The sequence below is a fragment of the Endocarpon pusillum genome (assembly GCF_000464535.1).
Source record: "Endocarpon pusillum Z07020 unplaced genomic scaffold C673589, whole genome shotgun sequence".
Lineage (NCBI taxonomy): Eukaryota > Fungi > Ascomycota > Eurotiomycetes > Verrucariales > Verrucariaceae > Endocarpon > Endocarpon pusillum.
The window spans coordinates 114,012-138,778 of NW_006913453.1; the positions used below are offsets into that span (position 1 = coordinate 114,012).

General features: G+C 47.1%; 7 protein-coding genes across 7 annotated transcripts; 3 read left to right on the plus strand and 4 right to left on the minus strand.

Annotated features, from left to right (window-relative positions):
• Positions 1-365: 365 nt before the first annotated feature.
• Positions 366-2,924, minus strand: EPUS_06309 (uncharacterized protein; the record flags this gene model as incomplete). The annotated part of the gene is made up of 4 exons (XM_007787411.1): positions 366-1,661; positions 1,747-2,247; positions 2,297-2,449; positions 2,517-2,924. 4 exons carry the CDS (start codon positions 2,922-2,924, stop codon positions 366-368), a joined length of 2,358 nt encoding a protein of 785 aa, XP_007785601.1.
• A 1,024-nt stretch (positions 2,925-3,948) lies between these two features.
• Positions 3,949-4,937, minus strand: EPUS_06310 (uncharacterized protein; the record flags this gene model as incomplete). Its single annotated transcript, XM_007787412.1, has 3 exons — positions 3,949-4,197; positions 4,262-4,455; positions 4,517-4,937. The coding sequence occupies 3 exons, from the start codon at positions 4,935-4,937 to the stop codon at positions 3,949-3,951; spliced, it is 864 nt and encodes a 287-aa protein (XP_007785602.1).
• A 1,244-nt stretch (positions 4,938-6,181) lies between these two features.
• EPUS_06311 (uncharacterized protein) lies at positions 6,182-7,747 on the plus strand (the record flags this gene model as incomplete). Its single annotated transcript, XM_007787413.1, has 5 exons — positions 6,182-6,438; positions 6,497-6,641; positions 6,702-7,331; positions 7,437-7,496; positions 7,673-7,747. 5 exons carry the CDS (start codon positions 6,182-6,184, stop codon positions 7,745-7,747), a joined length of 1,167 nt encoding a protein of 388 aa, XP_007785603.1.
• Positions 7,748-8,243: 496 nt separating this feature from the next.
• Positions 8,244-9,538, plus strand: EPUS_06312 (uncharacterized protein; the record flags this gene model as incomplete). Its single annotated transcript, XM_007787414.1, has 5 exons — positions 8,244-8,671; positions 8,723-8,804; positions 8,987-9,272; positions 9,321-9,366; positions 9,424-9,538. The coding sequence occupies 5 exons, from the start codon at positions 8,244-8,246 to the stop codon at positions 9,536-9,538; spliced, it is 957 nt and encodes a 318-aa protein (XP_007785604.1).
• Positions 9,539-10,423: 885 nt separating this feature from the next.
• Positions 10,424-12,532, minus strand: EPUS_06313 (uncharacterized protein; the record flags this gene model as incomplete). The annotated part of the gene is made up of 4 exons (XM_007787415.1): positions 10,424-10,511; positions 10,857-12,121; positions 12,181-12,275; positions 12,343-12,532. The coding sequence occupies 4 exons, from the start codon at positions 12,530-12,532 to the stop codon at positions 10,424-10,426; spliced, it is 1,638 nt and encodes a 545-aa protein (XP_007785605.1).
• A 1,072-nt stretch (positions 12,533-13,604) lies between these two features.
• Positions 13,605-14,720, minus strand: EPUS_06314 (uncharacterized protein; the record flags this gene model as incomplete). The annotated part of the gene is made up of 1 exon (XM_007787416.1): positions 13,605-14,720. One exon carries the CDS (start codon positions 14,718-14,720, stop codon positions 13,605-13,607), a length of 1,116 nt encoding a protein of 371 aa, XP_007785606.1.
• A 1,651-nt stretch (positions 14,721-16,371) lies between these two features.
• On the plus strand, positions 16,372-17,405 carry EPUS_06315 (uncharacterized protein; the record flags this gene model as incomplete). The annotated part of the gene is made up of 2 exons (XM_007787417.1): positions 16,372-16,611; positions 16,665-17,405. The coding sequence occupies 2 exons, from the start codon at positions 16,372-16,374 to the stop codon at positions 17,403-17,405; spliced, it is 981 nt and encodes a 326-aa protein (XP_007785607.1).
• Positions 17,406-24,767: the final 7,362 nt, after the last annotated feature.

Below are 24,767 nucleotides of genomic sequence, written 5' to 3' on the forward strand. Positions count from 1 at the left end.
ACCGCATAAGCACAAATTGCTTGATGGAAAGAGCCCGAGGTAGAGAATGAGACCACCACACTCTCACCCAGTGCTTGTGGCCATCGTCTAGCTATGTGCATTGTTTTAATTCGGAGTGAGAGGAGGATCGTTGCTATGGCATTCTTCTGTCGTTTGGTCGGTGCTATCAAACCGAATCGAATGCTTCGTTGGTAGCTCCCTTCGAGGTATTCGCAGGGAATGCAATATTCGCTCTCTTACCCTATCTACAAATCCCTAGCAAACTCCCCTTGCCAAAAAAACATCATGGTCGCTTAGCAGGACCAACACCAGTTTCTTCCTGGAATGAACCCATTAAAGCAACAAGACAGTATCATATGCATCCTTCACCATGTGTTGAATGACGGCGGTGGTGCATTATCCGACCCAGACAGGTAAGCCTCGTGAGATTGAAAATCGTCGATAAAAGATGCCCAATTCGTCCAAGCCATCTGATTCATTTCATCGTTATAATCAATTTGATCTTTTGCTCCCGTGGCGAACGACGAAGCCCAGTCGACGGACATAGGCTCTGGGCCCGTCCCAATTTGTTGTGGCGGATTTAGTGTGCTGGAATTATCAAGCAACGGCTTGGGCTCAGCCTCCATGTCCATTCCGTTTGTATCAGAATGCTGAGTGATAAGCCACGGGACAGCTTGTTCGGCGGCAGTGGGAGCTGCTCCAATAGATCGAGAGCGCAAGGCAGCTGCGGCGTCTGCCAGATGCTTCCTTCGAACCTCTTGCGCCCTGGTCATCAACTTCTTGATCGGTCGCCACAACCTTCCCTTGTCCGAATCTGCGACATGCTGAGCTGTTTCCTCAAAGACGGGATCGACTATACTCCACGCCCGCTCAACAGTCGGTCCTTCGGTCTGCACACAAAGCTCGGCAATCATGACAGCAAGAGCATACCACTGAACCCAGATAGAGGAGATCCATTTGAAAGGTCTTGCACAGGGATCCATTGATAATTTTATGGACTTGTCCATGACCTCGACGGCAAGATGAAGAATTCCAGGTTGTGGTATCTTCAACGATGTAGGGCTATCCGAGTGCGGTTGCAGAGGCCGGTAGGCAAAGAACCACATGGTGGCATTCATAATATGTGAAAGCAACATCGCGTAGCGTTGCTGAGGTATATCCGTGTTGAAATGCCGCAGATATTTGTCTTCGACACGTCGTTGGCTCACACTTACCCAGCCTTTCCTCTGGGCCCAAAAGTCATCGCTCGTCTCTAGTGAGCGATTGAACTCATCAGCAGGGATGTAAGTGAGGCGACGCTCAATTTCAAACACCTCATGGCATATCAGAGAGAGCACAGTATCTGTGTACCCTTCTCGTGGCTGGACCTCATTAGGATCATTCGGATGTAGATCCTCATCGTTGACATTGAGGGGAAGTCGAGTATTGAAAGCATGTGCAGTGATGATCGGGTCCGTGCCACGATCGATAGACGCTTGCCTGTCAAGGATACATATTTGCCACCATAGTCGACGCCGCATTTCGCGCTCGAAAGGAAGGTATGGTGAAGTGTATTTGCCTCCAAATTTTTCTTTGTGGAGGCCAAGAGCATGAGCAATGCGAACAGCCAGACTTGTCATCGTCCAAGTGCGTCGGGAATTCTCATTGCTTCGAACAGCAAACTATACACTATCGTCAGCCATCTCTCCTGATTGGTGCCCAGACTGACCAAGATTGGGGTTGGACAAGGTTGACGAGGTCGATTACCAGATAGAGCACTAGAGCTTGTAGTGTTGACACATCCTCCGTATTGACAAAGTCAGCCCTTGCTAGCGCAAGTTCTGTGCTAGATCGAAACCTGTGAAGCAGTACGGCCTTTTCTTCGCCGAGCTGTTCCAAGCATTCATCAGGCGTCCAACTCGTCGTGGTAGTATAGTAGATAGCAAACTTGACGGCATCCCATCCTTTCGGTCCAGAGCTACAGTCGAGCCCATCAGTCTCTCCAGTGAAGTGCCGTCGTAGTGAAGGGCCGTGCAAGAGCTTCACCACAGGATCCACATTTGTCATAAACGATAAATAGAGCGCGTACGCTTGCGAGCGACTGGGATGTTTCACGTGGTTTTCGGTGTCGCCCAAGACATCAGCTGTGCGTATCACAAAATTTGATTGGGTGGATTGAGCAATCCCCGTCGAATCCGAGTTGGGCGTTAGCCTGCCGTCGTCCTCCTCATCTGATGGTTGGTTTAGGGCCTCACGCATGCCATGAACCTACGTCTATTAGCGGAGATGTATTCATAACCTAACCCCCGTGCCCAACCAAGGTTCTGTGCACTGAAGAAAAACTTGCCTCATCGCCGAGATTGCTCCAGAGGCTACCTCCTAGATATAGATCCGATCCCTCCTTGGGCGCCCTCAGCCCAGCATCCACTGTCGAACCTCTGAAGACATGGGATTCCAATTCTCTCGAAGCCTGAAGGTAGTTCAGATTAGTGAGCTGCGATAGTCTTCATATAGCTCAGGCGAGAAGATCCTCATACATTTCTGCTCTCTTCAGCTGTCGCTGACGGCGGCTTCGCCATTACGGATGCCGCTCCACTAGTTCCTTGCTTGAGTAGCTGTTCTAGTTTCGCAACACGATCCAGCAGCTCGCTATCAAGCTTACGGCGACCTCCTTGTCTGCCTCTCGGCGCACCTGAGGGTGTAGAGAACACACATACTGCCCCTACTCGCACACAATGAGAGCAAGGGTCTGCTCTGTCGCATTTGATCTTCCGTCGCCGACATAGGTTGCAACTTGGAAGGGTCGTCTTTCGAGGCCGGTTTTGACTATTACTGTGTAGAGATCGGACGGAGGATGCTGTAGCTTGCGCCGGTGGTTGGGCTTCTTTTAGCGGAGGTACAGACTGTGAACTCGGGTATGATGAGAGGAGCAGGTTTTGAGCCATCTGCCTTGAAGAACGGCTGGTATCCAATCCGTGTATTCTGCTGGTACTAGATTGTCGCAAATTGGAGCTGGATTCTGATGTACGGATTGAGCACTGATTGTGGCGCAGGGCATGTCTCCAAGCTGCGGCTGCCTAATCTTGTGCCATTGCAATTGTTTAGTACTGTACTACGTAGTACGGAGTCTGTGCATCAAAAGTCATCATTATACACTAACTAGGAGAAGTCAAAGCTAGCCATTTCTGTACTAGAGTGTTGTTAGCAGGCGGTGGGGGGTGTAGAAATGGTGGGGACGGATAGTTGAAGCGTAACTAACACAGACATGTGAGTCACGTTAAAAAGCCTGAAAGGGGCCCTAGGAGTTTCTAGAATAAGAGGGTCGTCTCAGCAGCTCTAGGGCTCCACCCCTATAGTACATCTTTTACGCAACGCTAAAGCTCAGATTGAGTGTGCTAGTGACGCTCTACTTTAGCGTATATTGATGACTTTTGAAGTACGACTCCGCAACTACGTGACAGATCGCACATGCACAGATCGACAGCTAAGTACGGCGGACCGAAGGACCTCGACTAATGTCGAATTTCAGATAACAAATCTCTGCTAGCGCACCTTAATCTTGGAGCAAGAAGAGGGAACCTAATGGCTGGACTTCGGTCTCATATCTGGAACCACATCCTCCGCACGTCTAGCATGATCTTTATCTCTACATATATTCACTGTGAGGTAAATGACTGCCTTGCCAGTAGGCAGGCTAGAGCCTTCCACATCTTAGTTCCACTGTCTAGCGAGTGGCGAGGACTTTATTTACGAAAAGGGATATTCCAACCTGATTGCTGGATTCGGACAGCCTATCCAGAATCTCAACCGCTTCGTTACCAGAATGAACCGTAAAGTTTAACATGTCATGCAGGCTGGCAATCGTATTTTATCTGACGGTTTATCGAGGTAAGGTGATTGTCTCGGTATGGTCATCGGCTCATGGCCGCCGGATTCCTTGGATAAATGCTCAGAAGATTTCAAGTCAGGTTACTGCCAAACAGCTTTATTCTCCTGGGCAAATGTATCAAAGTTCTTCGGTGGTCGTCCTGTCACTTTTTCCACAGTATCATTCATTCTATTCTCTGCTCCACCCGCAGCTGAGACTTCGAGGGCAGTGAGGAATTTGGCGTAGTGCTCCGGCAGGCCATGGCTCATCAGACCCTGAACTCTTTGTTCTTCAACGAGCTTTACGTGTTCGATTTTGCGTCCCAGACAGCTGCTGAGTTTTGCTGCCACCTAAGGAGCTAGCGTCAGTGCCGATTCTGTGGTCAATACGGGACTAGGAAGAACGTGGTTATACCTCGTCGTAAGTCAACAACTCAGGCCCTAGCAGTTCATATTGAGTATTGTGAGATTTCGCATCGGTAAGGGCGCGGTATGCGACGGCCGCTATATCCGACGCACTGATGAACGGGATCTTGCCATCGCCGCATGCTGTATATAACTTGCTCTGGTTTTGGATCACAAAACGTTGCGCTTCCTCGGAGAAATTCTCTATGTGTCCTGCGATGAGCCTAAAGACATCTCCACTACTCAGACAGTCAAGAGCACTAACCCATAAACCAAGTAGGACATAGCACACAATAATCAATCCCTGTATCAAGAAAGTGCTGCCACACTTTGCCCACCCCAGACTTGCCAGGCTGGGCCGATGTACCTGCAACGAGGACAAATCGTTTGACATTGTGCTCTTTGATGGCGTAGTCGATAAAGGCGTTCATTGAAGTCTCTGGGTCGTCGACGACTGGCGCCATAAGGTAGACGGCAGAGATGGATTCTCCATTTAGAAACTTGTGCTCAAATGGCTTTCCCCAAGTCGAGGAGTCAAGCCAATCAAACTTCGTCGCCGGCATCCCAAGTGGGGCTGCATCTCCGCCTCTTCGTGATGCTAAAAGGAAAGGAATGCTTGCTTCTTGCAAGAGACGCGCAACCCGCACTGAAGTCTTGCCGGTACCACCAGTAAGGAGAATTGCCATTGTGGTAGATGAGTAGATACTGTCAGGGATGAGTGAGTGAGATATGTGAAACTAAAAGAGGCTTGAGAGCAGGTTCAATCGGACTAACTGCTCGACAGATCGTCCATTTATACCTTAGTTCGGCGGAATGGGTTGTTCAGTGGAGATAAGATAAACAAAAACCGTCCGTACGAGTCAGGATTTGTGCCTGGAGCAACGGGAACAGCCGCGAATGCTTCCCCCGGAGATAAGGGCAATCATATTGTAGGCATCTTTTAGGCATCTTTTGTCACCTCTTGGGGGTAAGACGCACCTTGACCAGGAGCCAATGGCCAAACCGGCTAGCTGGTAAGGCAAAGGCAGTGTTTAGTGAAAAGGAAGTCTACTAAAGTATCAAACCCAGTCGGAATTCGACCATTGAATGCTAGTGATGCGTGCCAAGTAATTTTTCTGGTGTCGCTTTAACCATCTCCTTCCGTGTTTTTTGTAAACGGATCTTTAATGATGCCGATTCCGTCGCCCTGCCAGATTCCAAATGGCAGGGATCGATTGCAATCCCTTTCTGATATGGGACAAAACCCGCTGCCACCCATTACCTATCATAGATTGGTCATGGTGCGCGCGTCGGTCTGAGACGAATTCCACAGAAGAACCAGCATCTGCAATATTCTGCTTGACTTACTGTCACAAGGAAAAGACATTCATCAATCAGCGACCCAAAAACACTAGGCAAAAAGGGGCGAGAGTCCTAATAGAATGTATCGAGGGGTAAGGAAAATCTGCGGAAAGAAGGCTAACAGTGTCGCTGAAGTCCATCATCAGCGCCTGCGAAGAGTAGGTACTGAAACTGACAAACATCCCGGACCCTTTCGAGACAATACATCGAGGATAGTAGTTCCATGGTCCGCTAAATTACGGGCTCTCGTATGTATGTAATGGGAAACGTGTCAACAGTCTCACCGAGCAGGAAAAATCTTCATCCGGCTTCCTGCGGCGCTGACCAGCTATCATTTTCAGGTTGATACTATTTGACCATGCTCGATGAAGGTTTCAGGAACCCTGTGCCTCGGCTCTACCCCGCCGGCCTGCGGGGGAACATTGGAGCCAAATCAACGGCCGTGAGGGTGTGAAATTGAGCTCTTCGTTACTGCATACCACCGTTGTTCCTTCATGCCTATCAAATGCTTCAGCATATCGTAGCCGCTTCTCCGTGGTTAGACCCTGTCTCGGCTTAATTCTCCCCGTCTGAAAGACTACATAAAACTATGTCCGGTGCCTCGAATCGTCTGACCAAGATCCAAGACGCATTGACAATGAACAAGACCGCAACTACCATCCCCTGGGACCCAGACTGCGCCATCTTTCCGACAAGAAAAGAATTGCCTACCATCCCAGGAGCACCACCAGAGGCTGCCTGGGTCTGGGGTGAAGATGATCACATTGGCAGATTAAACCTGCTCACACCGACAAGAATCAAGGCTGCATCTGCTGAGATCAAGACTGGCGAGGTTATACCTCTGGAGTCAGTCTTCTACTCGTTTGCACTCCAGGGAAACATTGAAGCTAAATTGTCTGATCAGTCTGCCTCTCAACGTCCCAGAAGTGCCCGGTTTCTCCCGAGAACAGTTCAAGCACAAGATTAAGGTTCTTGCCGAAGGCATAGCCTACGATGACATATACGAGTTAAATACCCAGAGCGGGACTCAATGGGATGGCTTCCGCCATGTATAGCAGCCCTTCATACTCCGACCGACCATATCCATACCCATCTAACACCCTCCCCAGTTCGCTCATGTCTCAACCAACACATTCTACAACGGGGTCCGCGCTATCGACATCGTCGGCCCCAGCGCCAACCACAGAGACAGCATCCATCACTGGGCGAACCATGGCATAACCGGCCGCGCCTTTCTTCTCGACTACTACTCCTACGCCCAATCCCAAAACATCACATATAGCGCCTACAGCGCGTATGGAATCTCCTACGCTGACCTAGCCGCCTGCGGCAAAGCCCAGGGGATCGACATCCGCCCGGCTGCGCAGGGAGGCGACATCAAGGTCGGCGACATCCTCCTTATCCGCTCGGGCTTCGTGGAGCAATATCACAACCTATCAAGTGCGGAACGCAAGGCCCTCGCTCTCCGCCAACATACCGTCGATCCTGCTACTGATGGTCAACGTTACGCGGGCTTAAAGCAGGAAGAGCCCATTCTGGATTGGCTTCATGACTGTTATTTCGCGGCGGTAGGGGGTGATGCGCCGGCTTTTGAGAGGTGGCCAACCACTGAGCCATGGTATATGCATGAGTATATATTAGCGTTGTGGGGGATGCCATTGGGGGAGATGTTGGACCTGGAGAGGTTGAGTAAGATGTGCCACGAGAAGAAGAGGTGGTTTTTCTTCTTTACCAGTGCGGTAAGTAATTGTCCAGGTGGGGTGAGTAGTCATGTAAATGGGTCGGCTATCTTTTGATCGTTGAATTGGGTTGTGGCAGAGAGAAGGCACAGACTTCTGTCATAGTCTACCGCTGACTACATCAATGCCATCAACGCCAAATATGATTTTCTCCGACCCAAATCGGTATGCCCAAACCAGGAAATTCTGCATTGCGGCCACCGCAACTTGACTTTCTCGCTACTATTTTCCTCGCCCCTTCGTAATCATTTATCGCCTCCTCCGTCTCTCCATCTGCTCTTTCCCACTCTTGTTTCAACGTCCCTTCCTCGTAGTGCTCATCGCCTCCTCACCATCTTCAGCATGTCCAAGTCTGGATTGTGCCGTTCGGCGCAGCTGGGCCTGAAGCCCTTGAGGACGGCAGTGTCGAGTCGTAATCTTGTGAGCTCCACAAGACACTCCTTTTTCGTTATAGATTATATTTCCTGCATGAATTCATTGTCAAGATTGTGGGATGATGAAGTCGGTTGGGGGCTGAAATATGTCTGCAAAGTAAAGACAGTGTGGATGACCTAATGTCTGACCAAGTCACAGGCTAGGCTTCCGAGTTGCAGTGATCAAAGTACACTTGAGCCGCAGTGGTACTTACAATGTTCTCGCTTCAGCCAACAGGCATGGCGGTACTCGCATCCCTGCACTAATGCGGGACACAAGGCTGCCTGCTGAGGCGAAGTTCGTAGCAGAATGCTGTGAATGAGGCTGTGAGAGGTCGAACCTTGGAACCAAGCTGGTCTTTCGTCACCGAATCTTTCAACAGCTTATAACGTGTTCGCATCGCAGCTGTTGTTGTCGAGCAATCCGTTAATTAGTGCAAGAAAGGAAAGCCCAAGACGTCAATACGTAGTAGTTGAGGGATGACATACTGTAATAATCATGGCGGAAGCCTTCGGCTTTTCGACCGGCGACTTCATCAACAGTATCAACCTCGTTAAAGACATCATCAAAGCTCTGAATGACAGCAAGGGATCATCAAGAGAATATCTAGAAGTCATCGCCGAGCTGAGAGGTCTTGAAACGGTCCTCATACTCGTCAAAACCCAGTACAACACAACAGCACAGATCAGTCAGAGAACCGCTTTGCGTCAGGCTGTGGAAGATTGTCACACCTGTATCGACAATTTCCTTCGGTCGATTCAGAAGTACCATGGACACCTTACTACGCTTGGGTCAAACAACAAATGGAAAGATGGACTGCGAAAAATTCAGTGGCATCTGTGTAAGGCGGATGAACTCTCCTCGTTCCGCCTACGCATCGCTTCCCAGGTCCAGAATATCGAGATGCTTTTGGTCACCATCCAAGCGTAAGCTACGTCAAGAAGGAGGATTGTGGCATTTTCTGACGCCTTAGATAGCTCAGCGCTTTCACTGTCCACTCAGTCCGCCCAAGCTCAAGAGCGGGAGCTGAAATGTCAAACTGGTGAACTGTCCAGCATGGTAGACTCCGTGAAAGCAATTACCATAGCATTTGAGGACTTGAAAATGGCCTGCACATAATCAGGCTCTGTGAACGAACAGGCTCTAAAAGCGATTAAGTCTACAAAGCAGATATTAACGTACGCTCTACTGCATAACTAGATGGCATAATTCTAACTTACAGCAGTTGGCAACACTTGTAGACCTTTAGCATGCTTCAAAAGATCCAAGACTCCCTGCCTCTACAGGTCATGCTACAGAAACCGGTCATGTTCCTGGACGCTTTAGATCGGTTAGCGCCTATTCATTTAGAGTGGATCAACAGCCACGAGGCTTTCTTTGCCGTGTTGAAGGTTCGCTTCAAACACGTTGGCCTCCAGATGATCAAAAGCGGCCAGTTTGCACTACAGGCGACGAAGAGGAAGAGAGACGTGGACTTAAACAGACCTTGGGACAGCTGCCTGTACCCTGGTCAGGCTTATGATATGAGTATGCTATTTCAATATCAAGGCTTTAGTCCTAATAACTTGTGTACAGCTTGCCACTATCTGTGCTTTGACAACCCTGGTGAGGAAATCACCTGGTGAGCAGTCCCAGCTACATCTAATCCTGTCTAAACGTTTGCTAATACTCCGCTTAGCAAGAACTGCCAGACCACCTTTCAGCGAGTTTTGAAGTGTCTGAGGACAACAGTAGCAACGAAGAAGAAACTGTACCTCTTTCGGGACACAAAGACTTGGTTAATTTACAACTGAGAAAGCGACAAGCTCAGGAGAATAAGAACATAGATCGAGTGCAAGATTTCCACTGTGTTCGCATGATATGCCTAATGCGAACTCCTTCGAACAATGTATCTGATAGTGATCTACGGGGGAATAAATCTAAGAGTGGTTTGCCAAGACACGGATCTTATAAGAATTGGTCGAACGATGAATCTAAGCCAAGCTCGTCGAACGTTGGATCTGAGAAGAGTTCGTCAGACACGTCAGACTTCGCTGCAACAGCAGTGTCAACCGCCCATGCTGTGAAACCCAGTCTACAATCGATTAAATCAAACGTGCTAGCCGGATCGCTCCATGGCGGTCCATCAACAGCCGCTGAACCATCTGAGAGGAATTCATTGAATTCTTCTAGGGGCGCAAACTCCCCTGCACACGCTCTACAAAGAGGCTCTTTTGGGGGGTGGTGGAAGTGTTGTGCTTGTGCCAACTTTAACAATCCAGATTCTTACACTGGAAGATGTATCGTATGCGGGCATATTGGGCCCGGATCATGCTGTCCTCGTTTAGGGAGCTTGGACGCTTGCCGCCTTCGAACGCCGCCTCCCTACTATGTAGTTTCAGTAAAGCAAGCCTGAACCAGAAACTTATCGCGCAATATAAGGCACCAACTAGGGCAAGATAGTACATATGGCTAAGCGACTTGCATGTGCAGCAACACTAGGATGCATTAATTCTATCAGCCTAACCCTCGTTGCCGTTGCAACCAGTAATGACCAGCATCACAGATCCAGGACAGTGATTATTACTGCTTAGTGACAGCCTCCGGTTATCGTAAAATCGTGAGAGGTTTCGGCAGGGATACATCAAGACGTGCAGAGTTTCGTTTTTCTTCTTCTCTGGACATCTTTATGCAGTCACTCAGGACGACATTCCTCTCGTAAGTGACGTTGAGGAACCTCCATGTAGATTTTCAGGCCCAAGGAGCGCGCTGCAAGAACATTTCTTGCTAGTTAGTTACTCACCGTCCCAAGTTATCGTCCGTGAGGCGGAAGGATCTACATCTTATTTGTTGACTAAATCAGCAGGTCTTCATGTTTCCAAGACAAAATGCTGGCATAGTATGTACAATCTTTGCTCCGTCAAAAAGTCAATTCTATCCCGTGACAATCTGTATATTCTCCTCCTCTTATGCCCCACCCCCCACCTTCATCACACCTACTCCTCCACTGGAGACTTCCCACCCTTATCGAACTCATCCGCTGCCCTCCATCCTGTCCCAGCCTGCACAAGCGTAGTAACTGCTGCCACCACCGCTGCCGTCAAGAACAACGTCCTTAAGGCAACCACATACCCCTCGACCGCCACCTCCCTCTCCACTCCCACCAATCTACCCACCAGCGCCGGACTACCCAACAACCTTCTAATCAGCTCCTCTTTCCCCTCCAACGGGAAGCCCCTGTCCTCAAAACCCTCCCTTAACGCCTGCGTCAAAATTCTTGAAAAAACCCCGCCACCAATCGCGCTCCCAAAACTCGCCGACAAACCCCTAAACATCGCAAGCAAGCTCGACACAATAAAGTGCGACTCCTTCGGCGTCCGATGCAGCACGTGCGTCAGTGTGTAAATCATATTCGCGCCGATCGTGAAACCATTTACGCCCGCCGCCAGATAGTACCATCCCATCTCCACTTCCCTCGTTGTAATGCTCCCGATCACCAGTAAGCTTAGCGAGAACAGCAGATACACCACCAAACAGCTCGTGTAGAAACTGCCGGCTCTCTTGACGTGGAAATAGCCCAGCAGCAGGTTTCCGAGCGCGAAGCCACCGTTTGTCGGTAAGAGGATCAGCCCGGCTTTTGCGGGAGAGAAGTCCCGAACAGCGAGCGCGTAGACGGGGGTGTAGAAGAGGATGGACCAGCGCGCTATCATGGCGCTGAGGGTTGAGAGGCAGGTTAGGAGGACGGCGGGGGATTTGAGAATAGGGAGGGGGAGGATGGGCTGGGTTGTTGAGAGGTAGGGTCTAGACTCTATGAAAAGGAAGGCGAGGAGGGTGATAAGAGAGCAGGCGATGGTGGAATATGTTATCTGGGGGGTGGAGAGGCCATAGAGGAAAAGGACGGTGGTTGTTATTAACAGGAGGACTCCGAGGAAGTCGATTTGCGAGAGGCGGTTGGGAAGATGGCCAGGGTTTATGATGTTTGTGTGCTTGGAGAAGATGGATGAGGGAATAGCAAGGAAGATTCCGATTCCCATCGTGATTGATAGCGGGACCTGAAGGGCGAAGATGCCTCTCCAACCCGTGACGGGCTCAAGGGCACCTGTGATGATGGCACCACATGCAACACCGATGGTGTAGCAGGTGTTGACGCAGCCAATATAGAGACCTCTTCGTTTCACGTTGGTCAATTCGATGATGAGGATCAAAGATACAGGGAAAATGGCGGCTCCGCCGACACCGTGGATGGCACGACCCAGAAGGAAGACCGCGAGACGAGGAGATAGAGAAGCAATGAGAGCTCCGGCTGCCATGATAAGACATGACACGAGGATATATGCTCGAGGGGAGAACAAGTGGCACAGGCGGCCGGCAAGGGGAGTGATGCTCGAACCAGCAATCTGATTCTCGTCAGCATTTCTCGGCGGACTGACAACCTGCTGCCACAACGACAACGTACAAGATAGGTAGACGTGAACCAGCTCGCATTTTGGAATGCATCGAGATCTACCGCAATGGCGGATTGGATCGTGGTCATCATGGAAAAGTTGGCCGCTGCACGAAGCGAAGCACGTCCCGGTTAGTGACAAGTAGAACGAGCTGGGAGGTAGACGATGCTCACTCTGGAGAAAGATCAGGATTGCAATGCATGCTCCCAGTACTATTCCCCGCAGGGCTGAGATCTTCGATCCCTCTGTAAAGTCATCTTCCGATGCGGTGCTGACCGATTCATCTGCTATTGTGGTGGTGGTTGACGAGGATGACGGAGCGAGCAGTGGCGCCCGCTCGCTGTCCTCGGTGGGCACAGCCATGTTTGCCGGCTTCTGGGGGGATAGCCGGTATCATAAGCATGGAGTCTATCGCATTGACGTTGTTGGGCACAGGCACAGATGATAGCCAGATGATAGCCATCTTTCAAGACAGACATGAGAGATTTGTTCAAAAGTGTTGAGAGACGTGATGAAGGGAGGATTAATAAGCGGATCGTCCGAGATGGCCGGACCAGACGGAAGTTCTCAGCCGTGCTATGAGCAAAGGGCACATGACCACTTCGCCAAAAGGACAGCGCCAGTGGGTTCCGAACCACAATTAATTGATGTACCCCTCACTGACTCTACTACGGTTATGTTGCTTGGACAATGACTAAGTCAAAGGTGTCTGCTGAGTCAACGACTAGCCCATTTCGAGCATGGCGTAGGTGGCTCTGCCTACTAAGCCCGTCTGGAGAACCTTCGGACCGAAGGACCGAGGCAGACAATTAACGACATGGAGGCCCCACCAGAAAAGATCTTACTACGTTATTTATGTGATAATCCCTATGTAACCAGCAGCTCCCCAGTCACCTCTGACGCCGAACCATAACCTGCGACACCGGGCCGATATTAAAGCTAAAGGATACAAGACTGACCGCGAAGGAGGAAAAGCTTCCGTAACGTTTCGTATTGCTGACAAGCCTGAGTAGCAAAAAGTCAACTAGGTAAGGTGAGGTAGGTATGCGGGCATAGACACCTCGTATCGTACCACAGGGGGGAGCGCTATTGAGAACTGCTGCTCATTGTAGGTACCTTCCATCTCTGTTTTCTTTGAGCCAGTATTCTACCAGTATCAGTGTATGGTCTCTATCCAATCTCAATACTACCAAGCCATCAAAGACCGCTGACTGCACTTTGCTAGTTGGTTTTCTGGCTGTCCCATATTTCATCTTGTCCCAGTTTGGTTCAACATGGCGGATGCTCTTGCCTCTCCTTTGCAGGTGATGTATAAGTATAATAGTGTCTTGTTTATCGTCTAACTCTGCTATTTGTCGTCAATCGCCTCTCCCTTCCTTTCTTGGCCTGCAGAATTACTAAATTAAGGTGTGTCCCCTATTCTCACAATGCTTAATCAGTAACCCCGTCTTCTCTTGAAAAGATTAATCAAACTCTCGCCTCCCTCCCACTTCCCCAGATTGATGTTTAGAATGTCCACTACATGCTTCAAATAGTCCGCCGTGACCCCGCTCACATGCGGCGTGACTAAGACATTTTTCGCATCCCACAGCGTGCTCTCACTTGGCAGTGGTTCCGGGTCCGCCACATCGACCGCGGCGCCCCTTATCACGCCGTTATTTAGGGAGCTCACTAAGTCTTCTTGGACGACGACGTCCCCTCTGGCCAGATTCGAAACGAAGGGACCACCACCATTCGGCGCCGAGGATGGGCTGTTCGTAGCAAGGACTTCGAATTCCTCCCACCCAAGTAAATGCCGTGTACTGGTGCTAAGTGGGACAGCGATGAGGAGAATGTCCAGCTTCTGGGACAGAAAGTGGTGCAGCGAGCTCTTGTCCGTGCCGGAGAACCATTCACTGGGGATCGTGCCGTCGACGTCCCCGGTACCGGGGATGGTATATGTAGTCAAGCGTCTTGACTCGGGAGTCTTTTTGGCTGATGCCGTGTAGGCGAGGACTTCCATTCCTAACGCCTGAGCCAGCCGGGCCGCTTGCCGACCGATGCCGCCGTATCCAAGGATGCCGAGTCGTTGTCCTTGCAGAGATTTTCTTGACGTGAATTTCAGGGGGTTGCCCCATTCACGCTTCTTCTGCAGATCATACAGGTCGGGGAGCCGTGTTTGGTGAGCCAGGAGTCCTAAGATGAACCATTCCGCCATTGGCGGTCCATGGATGCCGGTGGAAGTGGTGACCAAGATATCGGTCGATGTGAGCATGGAATGTGACAGGTGGGCATCGATCCCGGCGCTGATAAAGTGGATGAGCTTCAATCGCGGGCATAGTGACGGAGATGCAGGGAGGCAGTTGAACGTTACAAGAATGTCGACGTCGGACCACGCGCTCTCGTCCATTGTGGGGTCCTTGAATGCAGTTTCACGATACGTGGTCCGATAGCTCGGATGGGCGGTGGTCAAGGCGGCCAGGGCCTGCTGGATGGTAGGTTCCGGAAAGGGGAGGGCAAAGAGAATGTGCTTGTCTGTATGGATGGAGTTCTCCATGGGATTTGTGCCCATTTCTTTTAGCAAAGGATATTCTGCCAATGTTCAAAGTTGTGCGAGCCCTGCCAGGTGTTGATAAGGAGCAACGACCTTGTCCTGTGCCGAGGAGGTTAATCTGTCTCGACAGATGGTATGCAAGCGAATTTAAGAGAATGCAAAGTTTTTGCTTACGACTGTAATGGTGCTGGTTTGCATGAAGTGGCGGTTCGTGCCAAGTTGATACTGTATCTACAATACTAGTAGCACAATACGTAGTAAGGCGCTGGTGAGCCCAGTGATCAGAAGAGGGCCGGTCGGCCCCTGGCGATCCGCTATACTATACTAGGTTAGCTACCGTATAATTCGTATTACCTCGGAATGCGGTAGGAACGGTATATTCAGGACGGTATATTCGGCAACGGTATATTCATTCGGCCGAAAGTCTTAGCATGGACAAGCAAGACGGATTTCATGCTAGATTACCAAGACTTATTAAATCATTTTGCTAAAGCTCAGATTTTGTAAGATCTTCTATTTAAATAACATAAGTATATATATATGTTAATTATTAATATAAAATCTACTTAAAATATTACTAATGATATTAATTAATAGCTTATATATTTTTACCTATTAATCAATAACTAGTCATAATAGAGTTATTTAATTATTAAGAAGTTTTACACTAAAATATCTGCCGAGGTATCAGTCCGAATACACCATTCTGATTATACTGTTCCTAACGCAGTCTCTATTACTTCTGAAATACGTGCATCTTGAGACCTGATCTTGCATGGATAGCCATATACAACGTAGCATTATGATGTGTAAGCTGAATGTTACCGTTGCTGCGCTTGGATCAGGGAAGGCTATTACATTGATAAATATCCCTGATGCATTTGACATATTCGGCAACGGTATATTTTTCCGTTTAGGTCTTGGTGGGTTTTTACATACTGCGAATACTAGTATTTACTCCGTACTCCGTAAATTTGCCCCTCATGTACCTATCTTGCTACTATCCTTACCTCTGCCTTTCGCCCTGCCGTATCCTGTACTAACGCTTCTTCCTGCAAAGACTTACTGACAGAATTAGTATCATTCTTGACTAGCCGATTGAGCCGAGTCATCTTGAACAAGAATGAGGGCAAGCATACGATCAGATCTCTGACTTCATCGCTGACCAACATATTACGCATGCACCAGCCTTGGCCGCCCCCGCCATGCTTCCTGTACCGTACACGACTAGTAATCCACTAGAAGGCACATCACTTCCGACACTATATTTAGAAAAGGATTTGCTGCTTACCCCATTAGCATTTGTTGAACCACAATTGGTCGCTAACCAGCTATTTTTCTGACAGCATTCTACTGCTCATGCTTGGATTTGTAACGTTGCTCATTAATGCGGCGAAGAATCATTTCGACGTCTACTATGGAACCTGTCATTTGTCTTCACACGAGCCAGGGCGTGTCTCCACCGAGGTCCACGTTTCTATCCTGGGATCTCCAATACTACTATAAATTACCCATTCTTGCATCCTAAGATGTTTAAATCCTCTCTTCTCACCTTCCTTCAGATCCTAAACCATTCCCTATTCCTTAACTCATAAGTCTCCTACCTTGAAACTTCATTTCAATATTCCGCCTTTCTGTCTTCCTCATCGAAAAACCAACCGTTTCCAACATGCAGGCCATTCCCCCAAAAGGTCGAGGAATGCTCGACTATCAAGCTCCATCACTCTTCCAACCACATCGAGCACGTCAGGCCATACGTGACGCCCATGAGGGCAAGATCGGGCCGTTGGTGGGCATCTACTTGGGACTTAGCTCTATTCCGGTAGCAAGGCACGTCGCATCTTTCGGCTTTGATGCTGCATGGGTTGATTGGGAGCACTCATCGTGTAACGTTGAGACCATGACCACAGTCAGTTAACCTCACCAGTGCTTCCAAATAAATCGTGCTAACTTATTTCATAGATGGTTCACGAACTTATGTTCATGTCCGGCGGACGCACCATACCCTTCGTCCGTATTCCCGGCCACGACCATGCCGCAGTTGGCTATGCCCTTGACGCCGGTGCTAGCATTGTCGTTCCGCAGGTCGAGACGGTTGAGCAGGCCAAACATGTCGTCTCAGCCGCCAAATTTGGCACCAAATATGGTGGCACTCGCTCGGCACCGCCCTTCCGCCTGATCCCGGGTCTTACGGACGGACTCGTCGACCCCTCCCTCTCCCTTCACGAAAACCTCAACCACCAAGCCGCCATCATCATCCAGGTCGAGACCCTCGAGGGCATCCGCAATCTCGACGCCATCCTGACAGAGTGCCCGCAGATCGATGCCGTTTGGCTCGGCACCCTCGACGCCCGTGTCTCCATGAACCTGCCCGGTAACATGGGCTTCGGCGGCCAGGAACAGGAATGGCAAGACGCCGTGGCCCTGTACGAGGCCACCATGCAGAAGCATAACAAGCCCAAGTCCGGGTTCGCGCTGGGCCCGCCCGAGTTGCGGAAACAGATGGCTAAGGGAAAATCCTTCGTCATATCCTCAGGGGATGTGGTCGCGTACATGGGATTCAGTCAGGAGATCGCGGAGGCGAGGGAGCTGTTTGAGCGGAACCAGCCCCAAGTGGCGAAGGAGGTGGAGATGACGAACGGAGAAGCCAAGAAGGAGGCCAGGGAGAATGGCACGGCTGTAACAGTTGATGTGAAGGCTTAATTAAGTACGATGTGATTTAACTGTATAGCATTCGGTCATAGAGCTGGGAATAGACGTGGTTTACACCTAGACAGCGGCTTTTACGATATAGAGGGGATATCGCCTTACTCCTCCTCCTTTTCTTCCTTTCCCCCCCCCCTTTTTTTTTCTTTCTTTCTCTTTGTTGAGCAGGATGAAGAAACGGCTCTGTTCTCTCTGAAAAAAGCTGCGCAGGGTGCAGATATAAGTCCATATTCACCGCACTGCACAGCGAAATTAGCTGCGGAGTTGTAGTAGAAATTGACCAATGCAAAGCAGGCGAGACGTAGGGGTTTCGCGTAGAAAATCCAACCAATGAGCGCTCATACCGTCTGACACTACGATATTAACTTCGTTGCATGGAAATCATAACTGTCAGAAGAAAGGCCTACAGCAAACTGTAGCATTGAAAACGAGCGTTGTTGTTACTATCTCCTTCGAAAGAGAAACTGCGTATGGGATAGGAGATTTCTACAGAGGAGATGAAACGCGCGTAGAGATTGCCAGGGGCTCAGGGGCATTGCGCCGGCCGATACGCAGGCTGCAGGAATTGACCAATGAGAGTGCGTATAGTTTGGGACACTACCTGACCGAACGCCGACCAAAAGCATTGACTATGACCGTATTTTTGTTCGAGAGGCAACCTACAATACGCGTGCAGCACCCTTGAGCAGGAGAACGGCCTAGTACAGAATTGCAACCGCCAAGGGAATGAATTACGAGGCAGAAGAGCTTGACGAGGCAGTTGCCAAATTGGGCAGCCCAGATACCCAGTAGATTCTCCTACTTACCAGCCACATATTCTCGCAGAATCTGGTCCGGGGCCGAGGAAACATTTTTATTCCTCGGTTGTCTACTCCGTACAGCTACTCACAATCTGGATACGCTGAGGTCTGGGTCTAGTGTTTTGCTGCGAGGATGTTTATCAACAGCACAAGTCTGAGGATTTCTTGAACTATTTCGCCCGAAACTCATTTATCGACTTCACTACGAACAGCAGCGGCTAAGGTGCATTACTCAACGGAAAAGCTGTAGCTGATAGCCTATCGCCGTCAACCATACCTTTCTGTTTTAAGAGATTTAAGGTAGATAATGCCACTATACTAGTACACCAGTCTTAACCTCTCCAAATTCCACTTCCACTTCGAGACCTGAGCACACGTGACTATAACCTGAACGATGAATAAGCAGGCCTGAGATGTGGCTGTGTAAGCCTGTTCTGAGTCTGAGCATGCCTGAGCATCCTTGAGTATCGACTAAATTCTACCCTGATGACCCTAATGGGGGGCCGGATTCTGGGCCGCTCCTAACTCGGAGAGCCCAGATTCGTGCCCCTCAGGTTGTTGGGTCTAATTCCCGGCCCCTATCACTCGCGTATACAGTCATTACGCAAAAGTAAGGGTCCACAGAAATTTCACACCCCACCCAACCTTTTACATCCCACCATACAATTTACTACTGCATAATGCAAACTTATGGGAATTTGACGAGACCTGTTGCAAAATGTTCGCAAATAGCTGCTCTTGAAGCTGAGCTATTTCCTAATTAGGCCTCTTGATCCTAGTACTTGGTGTGCCAGCCTTTTGCCTTTCGGAGCGCTCCTACCCTTTTGGGCATACCCTTTATTAAATTATCGATATACTCTTGATCTAGAGCATTCCATGCCTCTTCAATTGCCCTAGTTAATTGATCATAGGCCTCTTGAGATTTGCCTATATTCAATAGCTCTGGATGGTGCTTGCATATCCACTCCTTCATCTTCGCCCAAACATGTTCAATTGGATTCATATCTGGCGAATAGGGTGCCTAATCAAGCAGGGGTATCGCATTATCTTCACACTATTTCTTGACCTTTTTAGCTGTATAGATACTTGCGTTATCCTGCATAAAGGTCCTGCCAGGTTTAAAGCATTTGAGCATCTCCTCCTCAAGAACTTTGAGATACGAATTAGCGGTATATCCCCCTCCCTTTGACGTATTATTACACTCTATTATTACTAAATCTGAACGCCCACTAAGCTAAATTGTACCCTATACTATAATACTGATATCTGCGCTCTTTTAATATAGCTGAACCATCTCCTTAGACCATTTTTGGGACGGTAATCGAAAGACTCATTCGCGTTAGGCCCCTTTCCCCTGTTCAACGGAACATTCGTCAAAGAAGATGATGAATTCCCTTTAAGTAGTCCATCTACGGTATACTAACGTCCAAGCATACCGTAGTTTTGCGTCTTCTGAATCTAATACCGGTCTTCCTTTGGCTCTCCAGTTCTTGATTCCAACAGTATCAAGAATGCGACCAAGGGTATTATTAGAGAGCTGAATTTCGATATTTCGGCAAATATCTGCGTATGTGGCTTTTGGATTGATTTGAACAAAGTGTATGATTCGTCGCTTATCTCTTTCTGTATACTTTCGAGGCCTCCCTGTACGTGGTAGGCTCTTGCCCTTAGTACGGTAGGGGTCTGCTTTAATAGTCTTCTTTGTTGAACGGGTATACGGATTAGGAACAGCTATCGACACTATCAACGGTCACAACTTGCATGCAGAGTGAGATCACAGTGCATCTGCACGTCAAGTACAGATCCTGCTAGCGCACGGATCACGTGGTATTTCCTGTGCTGGTGGCACAGGAAATCCTGTATTATACCTGATTAGGATTAACCTGATCAGGCAATATTTGGCTGTACATGTACAGCCAAATAGTGCAGACTATAGTCTGCTGATTGGCATGCATTCTCAACACTCCCCCTCAAGCCGAATCAGCCTGTGACTTGTCCTAAGACCTTGTCAATCTGAGTAAAGACACATGGTTGTTAAACAGTGGTCTAGTAAGGGGTTTGGTTAGTCTGTTAGCTATCATCTTGTCTATTAGGATGTAGTTAATCTTAATCTTATTATGTTGTACCAGGTTTCTAATGTAATAATATATAATGTTAATATACTTTAATTACTCCCCCTCAAGCCGAATCAGCTTGTGACTTGTCCTAAGAACTTGTTAATTCGAGTAGAGACACATGGTTATCAAACAGTGGTCCAGTAAGGGGTTTGGTCAGTCTGTCAGCTATCATCTTGTCTGTTGGGATGTAATCAATCTTGATCTTATTATGTCGTACAAGGTCCCTGACATGATGATATGCGATGTCAATATGCTTTGATCGATTATGTATATGCGGATTCTTGATGAGTGCTAAAGCAGATTGGTTATCTCCTAATAGGTTCATATGTCCTAAAGTAATTAAGCAAGCCAGATTGCTTGTTTTGAACAAGTTGACATGCTAATATACTTAGCCTCTGTTATTAATGTGGCCATAGATTATTGCTTTTGGCTCAGCTATAATACTGCTCCCCTTGCAAAGATAAAGACGCTACTAATTATAGACTTTCGACAAGTTAACATGCTGATATACTTAGCCTCTGTTGTTGATGTGGCCACAGATCATTACTTTCGGCTCAGCCATGATACTGCTCCCCTTGTAAGGATAAAGACGCTGCCAATTGTAGACTTTCGATCTACCTTATCGCTAGCATAGTCTGCATCAGAATATCCTACTAAAGACAGGGTTTCTAGTCTATATCGGATTCTTATATCCTTTGTTAAGCATAAGTATCTTAAAAGATGCTTTACTACAGATTTATAACGCTTTATTAGATCTAATATAAACTAGGCGAGTTTTGTTGTTACAAATATAATATCTGATCTTGTGTTTAACATTATATATATAATGCTTCTGACATACTTCTAGTATTAGTATGTATCTACTTATTTGTCTTTGTCTAATAGTAGGGCTAGAGCATTATATTTATTAATTAGTATTTTGACTAGTCTATACTTGTCCTCTTTCATGTAAAGTTCTGATATTATTTTCTTAATATAAGTTAACTAGTCTAGATATAGAGTCCTCTGCTAGTAATCACAAGTTACTCTTATACTAAGGATCCTTCTAATCTCCCCCAGATCCTTAATCTTGAAGATACAAGCAAAGTCCTTCTTGAATTCGATTATGTTAGAGAGTTATCAAGAAACAATTGCTAAGTCGTCTACCTAAGTGCTGATGATTATTCCTTTATCGTTCACAAAGATACACAGATCAGAAGGAGATGGTTTAAAGCCAAGTTTTAGCAGGCCAGCTATTATATAGTTGTACTAATCCCTAGCGGCTTGTTTTAAACTATATAAGCTTTTTAACACGTGCAGAGCCATCCTATTTAGTATGTTGACTCTATCAAGGGGTGACATATATATCATCTCTGTGTTAGTGGATTCTGTAAATGCATTATTAACATCTATCTAGTGGCATTCCAAGTTCTCTACTACTATAATTGCTAGCAACACCCTTAAGAAGTCTATACACATTGTCAGGGCAAAGGTTTCTTTATAATTAATACTATATCTTTGCAAGAAACCCTGAGCCACAAGTCTGGCTTTAAATCAATCTACTCCCCTATTCTCTGCATACTTAACATCAAATACCTATTTGCTTATAATAATATTAGATCCTGCGGGAAGGACAACTTACTTTCAAGTCCCGTTTACTTACAATGCTGTAAGTTCTCGCTTAATTGCATTAGTCTAGTCTGCGCCAAAAATAGGATCTAAGATTGCCTGTCTGTACGTTGTCAGAATCGGGATCTTTTGCTGACATACTATATATGCTCCTGTGATCTTTTGATCTTATAGTTTGTAGCTCTCATCATCATTATCATCTCGACTTCGCTTACCTGTCACTTGTAGTCCTGCCTTAGTAAGTCTATTTGTTTACTATTAAAGACCTAGTTTTATAGTATTCTTTTCTGTTTTTATTACAATAACCTCCTTATCTTTTTAGCTACCTAGTATCAAAGGAACTTTAATTAATATCTTAACAAGTGCCTTTATTAATAAATTAATTTCCTTTACTATTAACATAAGAGATACCTGATTAATTAAGTTAACTATATATAATATAGCTAGATTTAGTTCAGCATCTTAATCAGTAACAGGCTCTTTTTAAGGTCGTCCTTATAATATATAATCTAGTAAGGAATTAGGGGTCCCTCTTATGCAAAGATCAACAGTTCCACCCTTTTAGAATTCATTAAATATTATAACTAAGGAATGAGTTACATATCCGAGATCTGGCGCATAGATACGAAACTACTTTGTTGTATTTTCTTTGTATCCTATAAATACTCTTATATAGCCACAGTCCATCAGCTTATCTTGTCTCCCTGATGCTGGCAGCGATTTTGGATTCACATATAAATAACACTTACATCCCTAGATCCGGATATAATTAATCAAAGGTTTTGTCCTAGTCTAAGCTTCCTCAGGGGTGATCCTTTGTCCATCTACCTCAGGGCCAACTGTAGTTCGGTTACAGATATATACATCAGTCTTTGCTGCCTTATCCTATAGTTTAAGAGGCAACTCGGATTCTTTTAACATTACTCAAATATTATTTTCTGTTATCTAAATCATATGTTCAGCTATACTATTCTGGCTTGAAGTGTATAGGACAGTATATTACGCACTAATTCCTATCTGTTGGCTCTACTTGTCAAGGGTCTGTTTAAGTTCTCCAGCATTGTCACTTCAGATCGCCTTCAGTTTTATCCCTGTGATAAGTTTTTCACTTCAGCGCCACCTCTCAAGATGGTCCTTTGCTCCCTATATACTTAATATTAAATACTTATTTGCTTATAATAATATTAGATTCTATGAAAGGGACAACTTGCTTCTAAGTCCTGTTTACTTATAATACTATAAGTTCTTACTTAATTATATTAGTTTAGTCTATACTAAAAATAGAATCTAAGATTGCTTATTTATATATTATTAGAATTAGGATCTTCTGCTAATATATTATATGTGCTTTTTACTTTTAAAGCCTTTATTAAGGTAGCCTTAAGACGAATTTAGCGAATATAATAGATACACACACATAGATAATTGACTTTATACGCGAATCTATTCAAGCATAAGAAGAAACCTATAGAGGCCCAGAAGAGGCAGTCCTATAGCACGATATACGACTACTCCTTAATCCTATTCTCTACCTCTGCTCTTACAGGCAATAAAGCCAGGACGCGCTTACCTCTTAAGGGAATGCGCCTAAATTATGAGAAGCACACGCTACAAATAACCTGTTAGAGAAACAAGATCAAGCCTAGGACCTAGCAGCACAATTAGAACAGGTTGTTACGAATCCTCCCGCGACTTACGCCAAGGACTATATTCCCTGTGGCACTGACCATAGCTCACAGAGCTCATCTCGGACCCAGCTCCCCGCTGCTATTCTAGCCATCACTGACGACAGGTACCCACAGTTGTCTGTACCTGGCCTCAGCGAAATAAGGGGCACGGACATGTATATAGAGTGTTATGTTCCCACTTTCGTTTCCTTTTCTCTACGCTTCGTCTTGTATATTAGGCCCAACCATAGCTCTCCTGACATTACGAAGTGTCTATTTATTTTTATCTTCTGGTCCTTAGGTCTGCCTTAACCTATTTTCCTTTATTATTATTCCTTGTTACTCAGTCTGGGCAGTAGAAGAACCACTGCCTTTCCTTCTTTTATCCTGTTCCGCGTCCCTTCCTCCTCAGAAGAGTCCGAGATCTCCCCTGAGTCCTTTTTACCCGCAGAAGCTATGGCTAACGCCCGGATACGTCTTGACGACGACATAGTCAACCTACAAGAACCCTCTCGCATACCTATCCCTACGCATAGTCCGGCTCTGATCTATACTCCCTAGCCCTCTGAGCACTTAGCCCAAGATCCGACTTAAGGCCTAATAGCTCAGACCTTGTCAGCGATAGCCACAGTCCTGCAACAGAATTAACAACTCCAGCATGTACCTGTAAAGTCAGAAAAGACCGCAGACGTTTCTATATTCAGTGGCCTAGGGCCCAACACTTATAAAGACCTAGAGAGGTTCAGGGTGGGCCTCACTTCAAAATTTAGAGTCAATGCTGACAGATACCCCACGCCTATGTCACATGTTTACTACATATTCTCTTGACTTACAGATTGTGCCTCAGACGTCGCTCTAGATAACGTTAACGAAGAGATCTATCCGGATTAGGTAGATCTAATCGAAGAACTAAAGCTCAACTTTAGTAATGCTAACCCGGAGTACTCTACTATCTGCCGTCTTATAAAGATAAGGCAAACGCACTGACCCTTCTCTGAATTCTATCCGGAGTTTAAGCAGACTGCTAAAAGAACGCTATTTCAGGACTATAGTCTTAAGGGACTACTCTGACTTGCACTATCTAAGGAACTCACAGAGAAGCTAGCCATGGTTAACGTCAGAGACATGTGATATAAAGCCTTTGTCTAAGAGTGCACTTAGCAGGAC